General features: G+C 35.7%; 1 protein-coding gene across 1 annotated transcript in view; it reads right to left on the minus strand.

The window, feature by feature from the left end:
• Window positions 1–1293: 1293 nt before the first annotated feature.
• The window catches only part of LOC145984397 (tRNA (cytidine(32)/guanosine(34)-2'-O)-methyltransferase-like), a 34546-nt gene continuing 20515 nt past the window's right edge, over window positions 1294–15324 (minus strand). The window contains exons 6-7 of the mRNA XM_083118058.1: window positions 14707–14806; window positions 1294–2496 (exon numbers count right to left, since the gene is read on the minus strand). Of these exons, the coding sequence (XP_082974184.1) occupies window positions 14756–14806 (51 nt within the window). The 3' untranslated portion in view covers window positions 1294–2496; window positions 14707–14755. The remainder of the gene's footprint in view (window positions 2497–14706; window positions 14807–15324) is intronic.

Below are 15324 nucleotides of genomic sequence, written 5' to 3' on the forward strand. Positions count from 1 at the left end.
GTTTCTTTTATTGAATTTAAGATGAGAAGGATTGCTGTTGAAGAGAGACACATAAACTTCATTGTGTGCACCCCCTTACACACTCATTAATAGTTACCCAGCAAACACTGAAGCACTCTAATTTGTTTATCACATGAAGTGCAAGTACCTTAATGGCTACCACGAACAGTAGTACAAACACTGTGATTTCTCAGATTGTTAAAAAAATGACATGTTGTGCAGACAGAAGGCTTTTCATGATTGTATATCAGTGTGTGGTCACACCAAGATCCCGCTACTGAAACAACCTGTACTCAACAGTAGCAAAAGACACCTGAAACAGGTGACAACAGCAAGCCTAATGACGTGCAGCAAAACAATACACACCAGAATTCCACCAAACGATAACACAACAGGTTCTCTAGTGAAAATATTTCTCTAGTAGATACAGTGGAACCCTGATTTTACTTTCATCAATTTTACATTTTCCCCCATTATACATTCAATCTTGATGATCCCAACATAGCAAAATGTTATAAAATTTTCCTCGAGTTTACATTTTCCCACATCTTACGTTTTTTTCAGCTTGGTCCCCTGAAAAACGTAAAATCGAGGTTCCACTGTATTTAAAAATATCTCTAGTGGATACTCAGAAATAAAAATCTTACAGCTTCATAAAATTGAATGTTAAACTAGTCAAACATTTAGAAATTATTATGTTGTTCAATTGTAATCTGCTTGGTAATGCAGTTGATTTAGTTGTGTAAACTTGGCTAAGAAATGCACATAATGTTTGAAAAAAAAAAAAAAATTGCAACAGTAAAAGCCAAAGTTGTGCAATTTTGTGGAAGTTTTGTTACAGTAGTGTGTGTTTCTGGCTAAATGATTGCACATCCAAATTAATGATGCTGGTATGCTGTTTATATATGTATCAATTAATACATTTTCTTTACAACATAAGCCAAATTCACCTAAAAAAAATATCCTGAAATGTTTATTTTAAACTGTCACTCTGCTGTCAGCAATGCATCACCACAATAAAGATTTCTTCAACTTTGTTTTAAGGCCATTTTTATGCAGAGTATGGTTAATTGCAATTTGTATATAAAACATGAAATTTGTGCTAACACTTGAACTTGAACCAAGTGCCAAACACTGTAATAACATTCTAAAAACCTTAAAAAACAATAAATTACTTGCACAATAAGTAAGGGGAGGAGATCGTCTGTTTTAGGCTTTAAAAATATGATAAGAACAAAAAAATTACAAGGAAATAAATATATTAAAAACATATAATGGATTGAAAATACTTGCAACAAAAAGTCTGGACACAAAAAATTCACATAAACAAAGTCTTACCTTAAGCATTCAAACTTCATTTTGTGCATTTTATAAAATTTTTCACAGAATATTTCACAATCCATTCACAATAACCCTCTATCTTTTTTTACCTCTGGTAAAAAGAAATTTCAACATAATGGAATATTGTGACAAAATAAGAACACATGAGTAGGTTAAGACCTATTCGTCAATTACATTACCATCATTTTTTTCCACATGTGCGCAATAACATTTCATTGGATTTTCAAATTTCCTAGACAACAAAATTTGAATAAAAAGGAGACATGACTTGCAGCAATGTTTAAAAAATATAACAAGAAAAATAAATATATATCCAAGAATTTTTTAATCCATCATATGAACATGATAACGTTACTTCCAAAGGTTCCAATATGTCTATTAAGAAAAATAAACCTGCTACATTACTGTAGCTTTTATACTGCTCTTTCCTTGACAAAAAATCATCACATTTTCATCTACTGTATGCCAGACTCACTCACTCAATCAATCAATCAATCACTCATGCACACACAAGTTAGGGGAGGAGCTGTCCTGTTTTGAGATTTAAAAAATATGATAAGAACATAAAATTATTTACAAGGAAATAAATATATTCATAAAGTATCATTGATTGAAAGTACTTGCAACAAAAAGGCTGACACTAAAAATTCATATAAACAAACTAGAAAGGAACTCCAACATCATGAAATATTTAGACAAAATAAAAACACATGATTAATTTAAGACCTTTCTTCATCAATAACATTACCATCATTTTAATATTTTCCACATGTGCAAAATAACATTTCATTGGATTTTCTAATTTCATAGGCAACACAACTTGTACAAAAAGCAGACATGATTTGCATCAATATTTAAAAAAATATAACAAAACAAATAAATATATCCAAGCATTTTTTATCCATTGTATGAACATGATAACATTAATTCCAAAGATTCCAATATTCTATTAAGAAAAATAGACCTGCTACATTACTGTAGTATTTATACTGCTCTTTCCTTGATAAAAATCATCGCAATTTCATCCACTGTATACCAGACTTAATCAATCATTCAATTACTCACACAAACGCACTCTTCCACTATCTCTCTCTGTCTCTGAGAGAGCATAATATTATTGTAAAAGTATCTAAAAGGGATTTCCCATGATTGCACCTGTAAAAAATATAAGTTGCCATTGTTACTAAAGTACAGAAAGAAATGAACAAGTAATTTAACCTATTGAACTTGAGATATGATTACTAATTGATTAGCCAAAAGTGACAGAAAAGCATTGCAGGAAAAAAATGCTATTGAACATGAATTCTTACCCCTCAATCTCACAGACTGGATGTGAACAACATCTGACTGATGGATGGAGAAAGGTTCTGACTAAACTTAAGTTGAGAGCAATGAAACAAACAAATGATACTCTCAATAATTCTTACACTGTAAATGTAGCAATAAAGGGTGAAGACCAAAGTCAAATATATTCATATGTATACAACAAATTACATAGTTGCCTACGACAATTCAACCTTAATTGAACATCAGCCATTGTCTACTCTTTTCTATTCTAACATTTCTATTTTGACAATCTATTCTCTCATCTTCTGATAAACTAGGTTTATTCCTTCCAAACCTTTATACTGATGGTGGAGACATTGTGTAATATCATTAACTTTTAGACTCACTTTTCTACAATACCAGTAGAAAATTAATTCTGAGAAAAATTACTTAACAAGTTTGTCACATATTCTGATAAGAAATTATTCATGACAAACTGGTAGCAAAATATAATACAATGATGCCAACCTTTCAAGACGCATGTCAATGTGGGGGTGGTCCCCAATCAATTTCAATACATATCTAGTTTCTCACAAGCATATATGTACTCTATATTTTTTTAATATATAAAATTAGTTTCCAAGTATTTCAAGTTCAAAATAATTCAGTACATTGTGTCACTGTCCCTTGTGTGAGAGACAGTTGCATGCTTTGCAGATTCTAAATCTAGTACATTAAAAATTCTTCAGCTACAGATCCCTATAAGAGCCCTCAACATGTCAGTCCTTAAATTAGGGTGAAATTCAATGATTTTTTCTTATGATACTGAAAACACACTCTGTAGAAGCATTGCTGTGAGGAACAGTCAATACTGCTAATATGACCTTGGTAAAAGTCTTGAACTTTTTATGTTGTGTGCCATCTGTTATATTACATACATTATACAATGGTCTATCTATTCGAGGAGAAACTACATTTTTTCATCAAAACACTGAAACTGGTACAATGCAAATTCTGTATCTACTTGGTTGGCTTCATCTGGAGCAAGAAGACTTGGAAACAAAGACAGAATAAACTCAATGGATAGAAATGACATGACGGTCTCACTGAAAATCAGCTTACTCTGCACGCTTGAGAAATTCCTTGTTCATAGGAATATTTTTAACCTTTAAACACAGAAGCCTCATGCCAGGACAGACATTCTCTGGATGGGGTCTTTTCAAGAGCATGCTTTTTCAAACTTGGCGTGAAGTACAAAAAAATCATAGCTCAAGAACTAATTGTCATAGAGAGATGATAAAATCAGATTTGTTTTTCTTTGGAATGACCGGGCTTTTAGCAGAGGTGTAATTTACACAGGATGGCCGGGAAGTCCCTTTATAATGAATTTGACATTATGTGGTTATGTATGCATCTTACATCCTATGGATCCAAAATGTACATGGAGGTTCCTCCACATTCGTAGCATAGCCTTATGCACCTCCATGTCCAATTGTTCATCAGCAACATATCACGGGGGACATTTTGAAACACTGATGAAACTGCATCCAAAGGACCAGAATGGTCTTCACTTGCAATAGGAAGATTATGTTCAACTAAGAATGCAGTAAACATTTCTGCACATATAACACTGTCATTATTTTCTTTCACAACAAATGACGATGAAGGCTGAGTTACTCTTTATTTTATTGTAGTCATCATGCAGTTTTGATGCAATGTGATGCCTACAATTCTCTCTCCCATCATGGGCAATGGAAATACACAATTACACACACACAACATTTATGGAAATGACACTTCTTGTTAAGCACGGTCATTCTTTGCTGTAGTCCTCCCAAATTTTTTTTAGCATTTTTGCCTTTTTGGAAGCAGCCGACTTCTCAATAACTGTGGTGTTTGACACTGCACACATGCTTCATTGTTCCCCCTATGCAGAAAATAATTTTTGCCTAAAGTTGTAAAAATGTATACAACTATTTGAATCAAATGCCTTATTTTTTTTACAAAACTAGTCTCGCCTACATTCATAAACTCAACAGAACCAGAATAAATACACATATGCACAATGCAACCACTGTCAACAAAAAGAAACATACTCAAGTATGTTATTTGTGTAACACCACCATGTTACATATACTATGCACCATGTACTAAGTAGGTTATCCGCTTGGCACTTAGCCACCATGGCAAAGAAATGCTACTTTTATTCATATGCCAGGGCCTCGCATGAAATTAGCATTTCATCAGCACGGTCTTAACTATCTGGCCTTTTAGCATCATCTGCATATGATGTGTCGAAAGTAAGTTGGGTACATCATTGCCAGCTCTTGATATAAATCATGGAAGTCAAACTTCAAAAGTGATAATTCCAATGCAAATAAGGAAAACTTCTATTTATTTATTTATTCAATAGAACACAACAGGATAAATCCCAGTTACAGTGTTCAGACAGTACAAGATTATCATACAAGTGAGTAACTCCTTAATAATTCTTATTGATAGTTGACAAATATATATACACACACATAATACATCGTCGGTCCAATGACATAACGACGTATCTCATTTTTTTGCGAAATTGAGTTATTAACATCGTTGTGATCATACCGGTGCCCTGCATCACCTGGCAAATCGGTGTAACTCAAATCTAATTAATAAGGAAGTTATGAATATTTTTTTGATTTTGCGTATCTCAATTTGTTAAAAAATTTGGTATGACATAGTGGCGTATCTTGACTTCCGTCGTTATGTCAGATAAAGTAAATCCTAAACTGTTTCGCAAGTTGGCGTATCTCTTTTGGCTTACAGCAGAAAAATGCAACAATCGAGGCCAATACACTCACAAAGAGGAAAATAAAGCAATGCAGAAATGTATATTTCAGTATTTACAAATCAGCGGTCACAATCTTAACAATAGCAAAACGGTCTAACAGAGGATAGTTCAACTACAGGGAAGGTTGTTAGGAAAAGAAGATTGCTGAAACCCCCTGCACAGGCTGCACACACAAAGGAAGAAAATGTTATGTACGGAAGAACAATGAGAAATCACGAATAATTATTTTAAATTGATTTTTCGTTCTTGGAAACTTGCAACGTCAAAGGAAGTACGTAGCACGACACGTCAATGTAGAAGATACGAGACAAAAAAACACAAAACAAGCATCGAGACGTACAAAAACACAATTTTACTATCTTTCCCTGGATGGAAGAAGGCTGAAGGTTTGCAAGAAGATGTTTTTGAATACTCTTGGAATTAGCAAACGATTTATACGTATGACAGTGAACAACATTCAAGAAACAGGCATATTACTAACTAAAGAACGAGGTGGAAGATACAAACATTTGAAAGAAAATGACAAGAGGAAACTGAGTATATAGTGGAACCACGAGCAAAACAACCTGCGCAGACCCGCGAGTCATGTGCACCGTACCCCCGCGAGTAGGGGAGGGGGAGAGTTGACCATGCTTCCTTATGGCCCGAGGTGGAGGGAAGAAGGGAAAGTTGCGCGGGGACTTCTCGTCCCAAGGTTTTTTTCCTTGTGGTCGATCTATAGTAGAAGATCACATAAATCGCTTTCCACGAATGGAGTCTCACTATTGTAGAAAATATTCAACAAAGGAGTATCTGCATTCTGATTTAACTGTAAAGAAGATATATGAGATGTACACTTCGCAACATCTTATTTGACCGCCCTGAAAAATTTCAAAGTCCGGAATTTGTAAATTTGGCAGCAGCGCTTCAGAGCCAACTAAGAGTAGCCAACTTTGCAACATTTCTTCTTCCTGAATGAAAACGCTCGTTTTTTTTTCATTCTTTCACATTCCATAAAGTAAAGATACATTAAGCAGTAATAAAATATATGAGTAGACAAAAAAATGTTAAGTAAAAATACGAATGTTGAAAATATTTCAAGATTATTCGTTCTGAATTTGAAAATATGAAAATGTATGTGCATTGTGAAACACTGAACAGGTTCTCATCCACCTGGAAAGAATTTCGGTCACATTTGAATGCAAGAAGGCAAATTTATGATGATTTTATGCGAAATGTTTAGTAAAGATACCTTGCACAACACCACACGATTCTGCAAAGTGTGTCTTTTCCTTGGTTCTTGGCGAAAAATGGTTCGAAACTCCGGCACAATGTTGCTTCAACTGAGATTAACATGCTTTACTGAGCTTCCTGTTAGTAATCTCCTGGAGTAGTCGGTTAAATGACAACACTCTCGTTTTTTTACTGTTTTCGTCAAAATCGAAACATCGTAGGTTCAAATCCCACCCTTTCCTTACTATTTTTTCCTTTATATTTACCGAGTACGAAGTGTTCTAATAACATAATATAATATTATATGATATTACTGTAAAATATTTATGCGATGCATGCTCAGTGGCGATTGGGTTTCAAAACTGATGGGGCAAGGTGGGGGGAGAGGGGGGGCACGGACAGTTTCTTTCCATTTGTAGATAATGTTTAGCATAGTGCTGGGTCATCTGCCCCTCCACACTCCATAATCGTCGCCACTGTGCATGCCTCAAGTAATGCTTCTACTAATATTTTTAATCTTTCAGTGATTGGCAGGATTTTAGGAAATACTTTTCTTTTCATTCAGCTGTTATAAGTTAAAACATATTAAGAACTTACATGTCAACTTTCTGCATTCGGAAATACTGGACATAAATCGCATAAATATCAACAGAAATATCCAAGAAACGTAGATAAGCATTCTCGTCCAAAGCCGTTTACTTCCGAAAAAGATTTTGCAAAGAAGTAGGTTTGAACCAATGACCTTTCATTCCATAAGCAAACGATTCCCCTACACCACACGGTTCACGTTATTTTATGCACTCGTTTCGGATCCCACTTTAAACTGTAGGTCCAGTCCCGATTAGCCTTACTATGCATAAAGTTGACTTAAAACACCAAATGAACCAATTCATCTCCTTTCAGAGCGGGCCTTCTATGATACTGTAGTCGGCCAGCATCCGAAAATACAGTTCTGCTTCGCGTATACCAGAGTGTAATTGCATTTAATATTGTGACTAATTTTACTTTAAAACTACAGATTAAAGCGATAATAGTGTCCAGAAAAAGAACCTCAAAGTAGATCTTCACACAAAGTATTTTAATCCATGCCAAACATTTCAGTTAAGAATAATATTAAGGTTTTCCATTGACCGTATTTTCGATTCATGGTGAATTTGCTAAAAGGACCATGTCAAGAAATCTAAATATGTAAGTTTTACTAGTAAATGCATTTAAAATGCACGAAACAACAGGGGAGGACAAAAATAAACCTCAAAAATAAGTAAAAATGCAACAAAAACTGTTAAAAATACTGACAAATAAACTAAAAGCCAAAAAAGACAGAAAAATGCAAAAAAAAAAATGTAAAATAGAAAGTGTTTTCCGGCTCTAACTGAAGGGAAACGGACATGATATCAGGTTTAGTATTGTTTTTAAGGGTCTGAAAAAAAGTTGATTTTTCATCAACTTCCGTACCCTAATTAGTAATTATGACCATTCAAAAAGTTGGAAGTAGCTTACTTAAAATTTTCTTGCTGAGGGATCGTATCATCCCATATCTCCACTTCATAATAAAGAAAAACATCAAGTTCATATTTCGAAAATGACTTGGAGTTTTCCACCATGAAAATATGTTTTTCATAGTTTGAAGTTCGTTAGTATTATCTTTCAAGGTTTCCATTGTTTTAATTTCACACATATTTTATATTTCATACGTTCCTCTAAAAAGCTGAAGTTTTTTGTCAAACGGGGTCTGGTTCAAATTACTCCTTTTCGCTCTCCTGTTCCTATTTTAAACAAACAACAAAACACTTCGTAACTAAACGATTGCTTGTTCAAAACACAGAATTTTTACACAATTTACAAAATATGACAAAACGTTAATAGACATGTTCATCATTTTTCCCTTTCAGCGTTTCTCGATTTTATCTGAATTCGTTTCCTCATGAAAATTGCCATGAGGAAATTATAGATATTACATTATGTATGAATTGGTTTCTTCAAACTAGTAGCAAATTTTAACATGAGCTACCTGGAGAAGAGGTAGCGTGCTTGATTCTTACGAGGGAGGTCGTAGGTTCGATTCTCCACCTAGGCAGGATTTTTTTCAGGAGTATATCGTTGGGTGTAAATTTTATCCACCGTGCTAAGAAGTAAACATTAGTCTGTGTATTTCACGAGAGGAAAGGAAATAGTAAGAGAAAGTTATTTCGATGATAGAAGGAAGTCACATGCCACATGGAATGCGCAGAATCAAGTTACTTAGAGCTAAGTCTGTAATGGTGGTTTCGAATATTGCAAAGTTAGTACGGAAAGTTTGTTATATCTGATACTCGTACTTTCTGTTCAAAGAAGACAAACATTTTAGATACAAAGCAGTGAGGAATTAACGATCATTATGAGGTTTTGAATTTTTTGGTTGTCACCTTACTATATAAATACTTATTAGTAGTTTCTTATCGAATCGGCCTTCGTCGCAATAACAATTTACTTATGTTAATTAACTATTTACTATTAGTTTTAGACGCATGGTAAGATGGTGGTGAGGGGATTGACAACAGTCATTACGAAGGAACTGACATAAAATTACCAATCTTAGCAATTTGAACTCATTAAACGCTCTCCTTCATTACAGTACTGCACTACATCACTACTTAAGATAACTGTGTATCTTTTTTTAGTATATCGAAATCAAATAATAAATATTTTAGGTGTCAGTAAAGAACAAACAATACATAACTTAAATAACATTACATTTTTCATCCTGAATACATATATGTGATTTGTGAATTAATCATGATGTGTGTGTTAACACAATATATGAACAATAACTAAAAATAAAAGTTTTAACTTTAAATCCTGGAAATCTCCAACTTCTAAGTGGAAATATGCACAGAAGGGACGTCCCTCAAGTGTGCATCGGATTCATTTTTTAAATATTCTAATATCAACAGTATCTGTTCAGCAAACCAAAAAAAAAAGTAAGAGGAGAGGTTGGGATTTGAACCCGCGACCTTTCACGCTTAATGGAAAAATAAGGATAGCAGCGCCTAACCAACTGCTCTATGTTAATTTCATGATGTTATACTCTTAAAAACATGTTGACGTTTATGAAGACTCCCACCTTCCTGTGTTTCAAGCACATTTTCTCGACAAGTCGTGTAAAATATATGTTTTTGAGAACTGTTCGAAATTATGCAAGGTATTGTAAATAAAATGTCGCATAAACTCCTCGCAAATTTGCTTCTTTGTGCACAAACTTGATGGCAATTTCCTCCAGGTGGAGAAAAACTCTGTTCAGTGTTTCAAACCCTCCAAATTTCAAGTTGAGCAAACAGAATCGTAAATATCCTTCAAGGTTTTTTTTTCCAATTTATTATTTCTGTTTGATTGTGTATTATAATAGCGGTTTATAGTTTCTAAGTTCATGGAAAGTGTTAAATTGAAAACCTATCACTGCAGCGTTTTTCGTCTAGTGGAAGGACCTATTCAAAGTTGGCTACTCTCACCTGGAGCTGAAGTGCAATGTTGCTAAGTTTACGATTTCGGGACTTAGAATTCTTTCTGGGCGGTCAAATAAGATGTTGCGAAGTGTACAAGGAAGAGATTGACACAACATGTCAAGCATCTTTGCAAACATACACAAATGTTTTCAAGGGTATGAATCTTGCATTTCATCAACCCAAAAAAGATCAGTGTGGATTATGCATTATGTAGAATGTGGGATCTGATGAAGATAAAATGAAGCTAGAAGATAAATTTAAGCAGCACATTGCAGAGAAAAGCAAAGTGAGAGAATTGAAAGAAATAAGTAAGACTACAGCAACCTGTTCTGCTGTTTTTGATCTGCAACAAGTTATTCACTTGCCTATGTCGAACCACTCATCCGTGTTCTACAACAGACGTCTGGCTAACTACAACTTCACTGTCTATGAACTGAGCACGAAAAATTGTCATTGTTTCTTGTGGAATGAAGGAATCAGCAAGCGTGGATCATGTGAAATAGCAACATGTCTTTACCAGTATCTAATGAAAGTGGATCAAGAAAAGAAGAATACAGTTCACTTATATGCTGACAGTTGTGTGGCCAAAACAAGAATAGGATTGTGGTGGCTGCGCTTATGCATGTAATGTTAAAAGCAGAGAATATAAAAGAAATTGTGCTCAGATTTTTTGAGCCTCATGATGGGCAACACGAGGGAGAGACTGCGTGCGCACAGTGCAATCTCCAGATCGTTACGGAAAGTTGGAGAGATATTTGTCCCCTCTCAGCTTGTACCCATCATAAAACTAGCCCAAAGAAACCACCCTTACATCGTGCACACAATGCAGATGGAAGATTTTCTGAATTATAAGGCAATTGCTGAAGATCTGAGGCTTTTCCAGCTTAAGAAGATCGATGATGGTATAAGTTCAGTTGGAAAGATATTTGTGAACTACGATTGCAGAGCAACAAGCCAGATACTATCTACATAAAAACAAGTTTACTGCAAGAGAATCCCGCAAAAATCATAGTAAAGAGATGTAATACTAAAGATATAGCTGCGAGAATGCCACCTCCATTGAACAAAGAATCTGTGAAAATACTCTATGTGATCAAAAGTATCCGGACACACCGCTAAACATGTGTTTATCATAGACGGCGACACAGTACTGCCATCTACCGCGTGGAACACATAGTCAGCGAACTCAGTAGTCTGCAGAAAGTGTGAGACAACAGTATGGAATGGTCTGAGGAACTCACAGACTTTCAACATGGTCAGTTGGTTGGGTGCCACTTGCGTAGGAAGTCTGTGTGTGAGATTTCCACCCTCCTAAACATCCCTCTGTCCACTGTTTCCGATGTTATAGTGAAGGGATGTGTACAACCCAAAAGCGTGCAGGCCAACCTGCCATGTTGACCTCCAGAGACCATCGAGTGTTGAAGAGGCTCGTACAGCATTATCGTCAATCATCCATCGCCACCATCACACAGGAATTCCGAACTGCATCAGGATCTACTCCAAGCACCATTACTGTTTGGCGCAAGGTGCGGCAACTTGGTTTCCATGGCCGAGCAGCTGCCCATAAGTCAAACATCACACAGACAAATGCCAAACGCTGATTCGTGTGGTGCAAGAAGCGTCGAAACTGGAACATAGAACAGTGGAAAACCGTTGTGTGGAGTGAGGAATCACAGTACACATTGTGGCGATCCGATGGTAAGGTGTGCGTGTGGCGAATGCCTGGTGAACGACATCTACCAGCCTGTATAGTGCCGACAGTGAAATTCGGAGGTGAAGGGGTTACAGTGTGGTCATGTTCGCCTGGAAGGGGCTTGGCCCCCTTGTTGCTTTACATGGCAATGTCACGCCACAAGCTTACGTTGACATTTTAACAGCTTTCATGCTGCCTACCGTCGAAGACCAATTCGGGTATGACCATTGTATCTTTAAACACGACCGAGCACCCGTCCATACTGTAGGGCTTGTGAGGGAGTGCTTTGATGACAACAACATCCTGCTAATGGACTGGCCTGCGCAGAGTCCTGATTTGAATCCCATAGAACATCTCTGGGATGTTTTGGAATGCCGACTTCGTACTAGACCACACTGATCCACATCAATACCTCTTCTCATTTTGGCGCTCTGCGAGGAATGGGCTGCCATTCCTCAGGAAACCTTCTGGTACCTGATTGAAAGTATGCCTGTGAGAGTGAACGCTGTCATCAAGGCTAAGGGTGGGCCAACACCGTATTGACTGCCAGTGTTCCTGATGGAGGGTTGCCCAACCTTGTATCTTATTTTCAAGTGGGTGTCCGGATACTTCTGATCACATAGAGTAGCACAAGAGAAATATACAGATTTACTGTTAATGTGTGAAGGTCCTTTTCCCGTTGATCTAGACAGTGACTGCAAAAACTTTTACGCAAATTTGAATCACTGAATCTGTTCTCCACTCTATTCCACAAAAATGTTTTATTGATGTTTATGTAATGAACCCAAATTATAGCTACATATACGCATGTATAGCTTTTTAATTGTACTTGTAGTGAAGAGTTTTGTAATTTGTAAACGTACTTAAAGCATGTAAATCTAAAGAACTTCAAAATAAAAATAACCATTCACTTTGAAAAAAAAAAGCATCATGAACAATAAAATCATAAATATTATATAGTTTTGCTCACATTTTGACTAAAAAAAGATTTCTCAAATCATGAAGCTGTAACTTGATACTAATTTGCATGGCGTATCTCAAAGATATTTCTGTGTGAGTAATTATTTTGATCTGACATACGTCAAGAAATTTTGAAATTTCAAGCACGTAACGCAACACATGTAACATTCAACCACACTATTTTACAGCAGAAACATAATACAATTTAATGACAAAACAAAATTTTTTTTATGGGATAAATAGTTTTCTCACAAACATCTATGAAAGTGTGTGCAAAAACGTTTTTTGCTTCTCCTGAAAAATTTGAAAAAATGAGATAGGTCGTTATGTCATTGGACCGACGACATGATAATCATATCAATACAGATTTGGATACTGGTTATACATTGATTATGTCACCTACATATTTTATTGCTCTTTTGAATTCCGCGAAGGTCATTCTAAATACATCAATATTTGGATCAGTTGCACATAGTTTGTTGTAGAGGTCACACATACTCCGAATAGGCAATTGTTTCATTACATTGGTTTTGAGGTTTTTGCAGTGAAACAAGCCAGCCTTTGGTCGTGTTTTGATGCTGGGAACTCTGAATTGCATTTGTTTGAGTAGTTGTGGCAATTGGATTTGTACAGGAAGCAAAGTAACCGTGTGTTTCTTCTGGCATTGAGGGAAACCATGTTAACTTGTTTAACCAAGGATTGATATGGTTCAATGCGAGGATATATGCCAGTTTCCTTAAATACTACGTATCTTATGAATTTTGATTGTATTATTTCTACATTATGGCTATATATTTTGCTTACAGGGTTCCATATTTTGGCAGCATATTCCAGTTTCGATCGGACCAGTGCGTTGTATAGTGTTTTTAGAGTATCCTGTTTCTTGAAATCCCTCCCCATTCTTATCATGTATCCTAGGTTTCTGTAAGCTTCGTTCACAATTTTTTCGACGTGGAAGGAGAATGTTAGCTTAGTGTCGAAAATAACCCTTAGGTTGTTGATCTCATTTACCTTGTTTATATTAATGTTGTCAATATGGTAGTTATAATTTAGATGTACCTTTTTACGTGTGTATGTCATTGCAAAACATTTATTTACATTGAGGTTCAGACACCACTTGGTAACCTCATTTATACTCATTTATATCTTTTTGCACTGATGATGTCAATACTTCTACCGAAATTTAGATCATCTGCATATAGAACATGGAAAGAGTTTTGCAAGCAGTTGGGAAGGTCGTTAATTAATATTAAGAATAAGAGAGGGCCAAGGTTTGATCCCTGTGGAACCCCTGAAAGCACTGAGAATTCGTCGGTTATCAAACCTTCATACGAGACCTGTTGTCTGCGTTCTCTAAGATATGAAGAGATAAGATATTTGATAAGTGCAAACATTTTAGTTTACTTAACAGGACATAATGGTTAATCTGGTCAAAAGCTTTACTAGAGTCTGTATATATGACATCGACTTGCTTTTTATTTTCAAGATTTGCAGCTATAAAGTTAGTATGAAGAGAGAGGTTTGTAACAGTGGATCTTCCAGGTAAGAAGCCATGTTGGTTCGGGGAGATTATAACATTATATGCGATAATAAGCGTTGAAATATTATACTTTAAAAAATCTTTGCAGGTGTGCTGATTATAGCTATTGGCCTGTGATTTTCAATTTTGCCGGCTGCCTTGCCTTTAGGAATAGTGCACACGATGGTAGTTTTCCAGTTTCTGCTTTGTTCCACAAATCAACAAAGTTAATTACTATACACAATTTCTGTAATAATTTTACACACGACCGTAATTCCATAATCTTGGCAGGAAAATCGTAATAATTAAGAACAATCTGTAATGGTTGGCATCTCTGTATAACTAACCTTGCATAAAATGCAGCAATAAATTACTCACAAATTACGTCAGTAGAACTTACCTCGTATATTCTGTATGCTGCACTCTGGACAGTAGTCAGTTTAGGTGAGTCAACTGGAAAGACTGCTTTTGCCCATATCAGCATTTGAAGAGCTTGGCGACTGTAAATTAAAAGGTGATAAACATACGTAACAAGAAGTCAATTGCATTTGTATCACATGAAATACCTAACATTTTGGCTTTACAACTATGACTATAATTCACAGAGTGAACACTACTTCCTTCCATAATATCTTCTAAATTGAAGTTCTTAGTATTTCACCTGGGGTCTCCCCAATGGCATAGTGGTAACATTGTTGCCTTGTAATCCAGGAGTCCCGGGTTCGATACCCGGTGGAGGCATATTGCACAGTGGCTCGGATCCCACTTTAAACTGTAGGTCCAGTCCCGATTAGCCTACCTGTGCATAAACTGGATTAAAACAGCAACAACAACTCAACTCAACATATCATCCTTGGACACTGATTTTCATCAAAAGTTTATGTATTTTGCATTTTTCCATTGCATATCTACCTCTAAAGTTAATGGTGACAATGAGGAAGAATGATGATAAGAAATTTACAAAGGAATGAACACAAAATAACCACTATTGAAATGTTGAAGAAATCAACACAAGGAC

The sequence above is a fragment of the Lepisma saccharinum genome, chromosome 2 (assembly GCF_977018435.1).
Source record: "Lepisma saccharinum chromosome 2, izLepSacc3.1, whole genome shotgun sequence".
NCBI lineage: Eukaryota > Metazoa > Arthropoda > Insecta > Zygentoma > Lepismatidae > Lepisma > Lepisma saccharinum.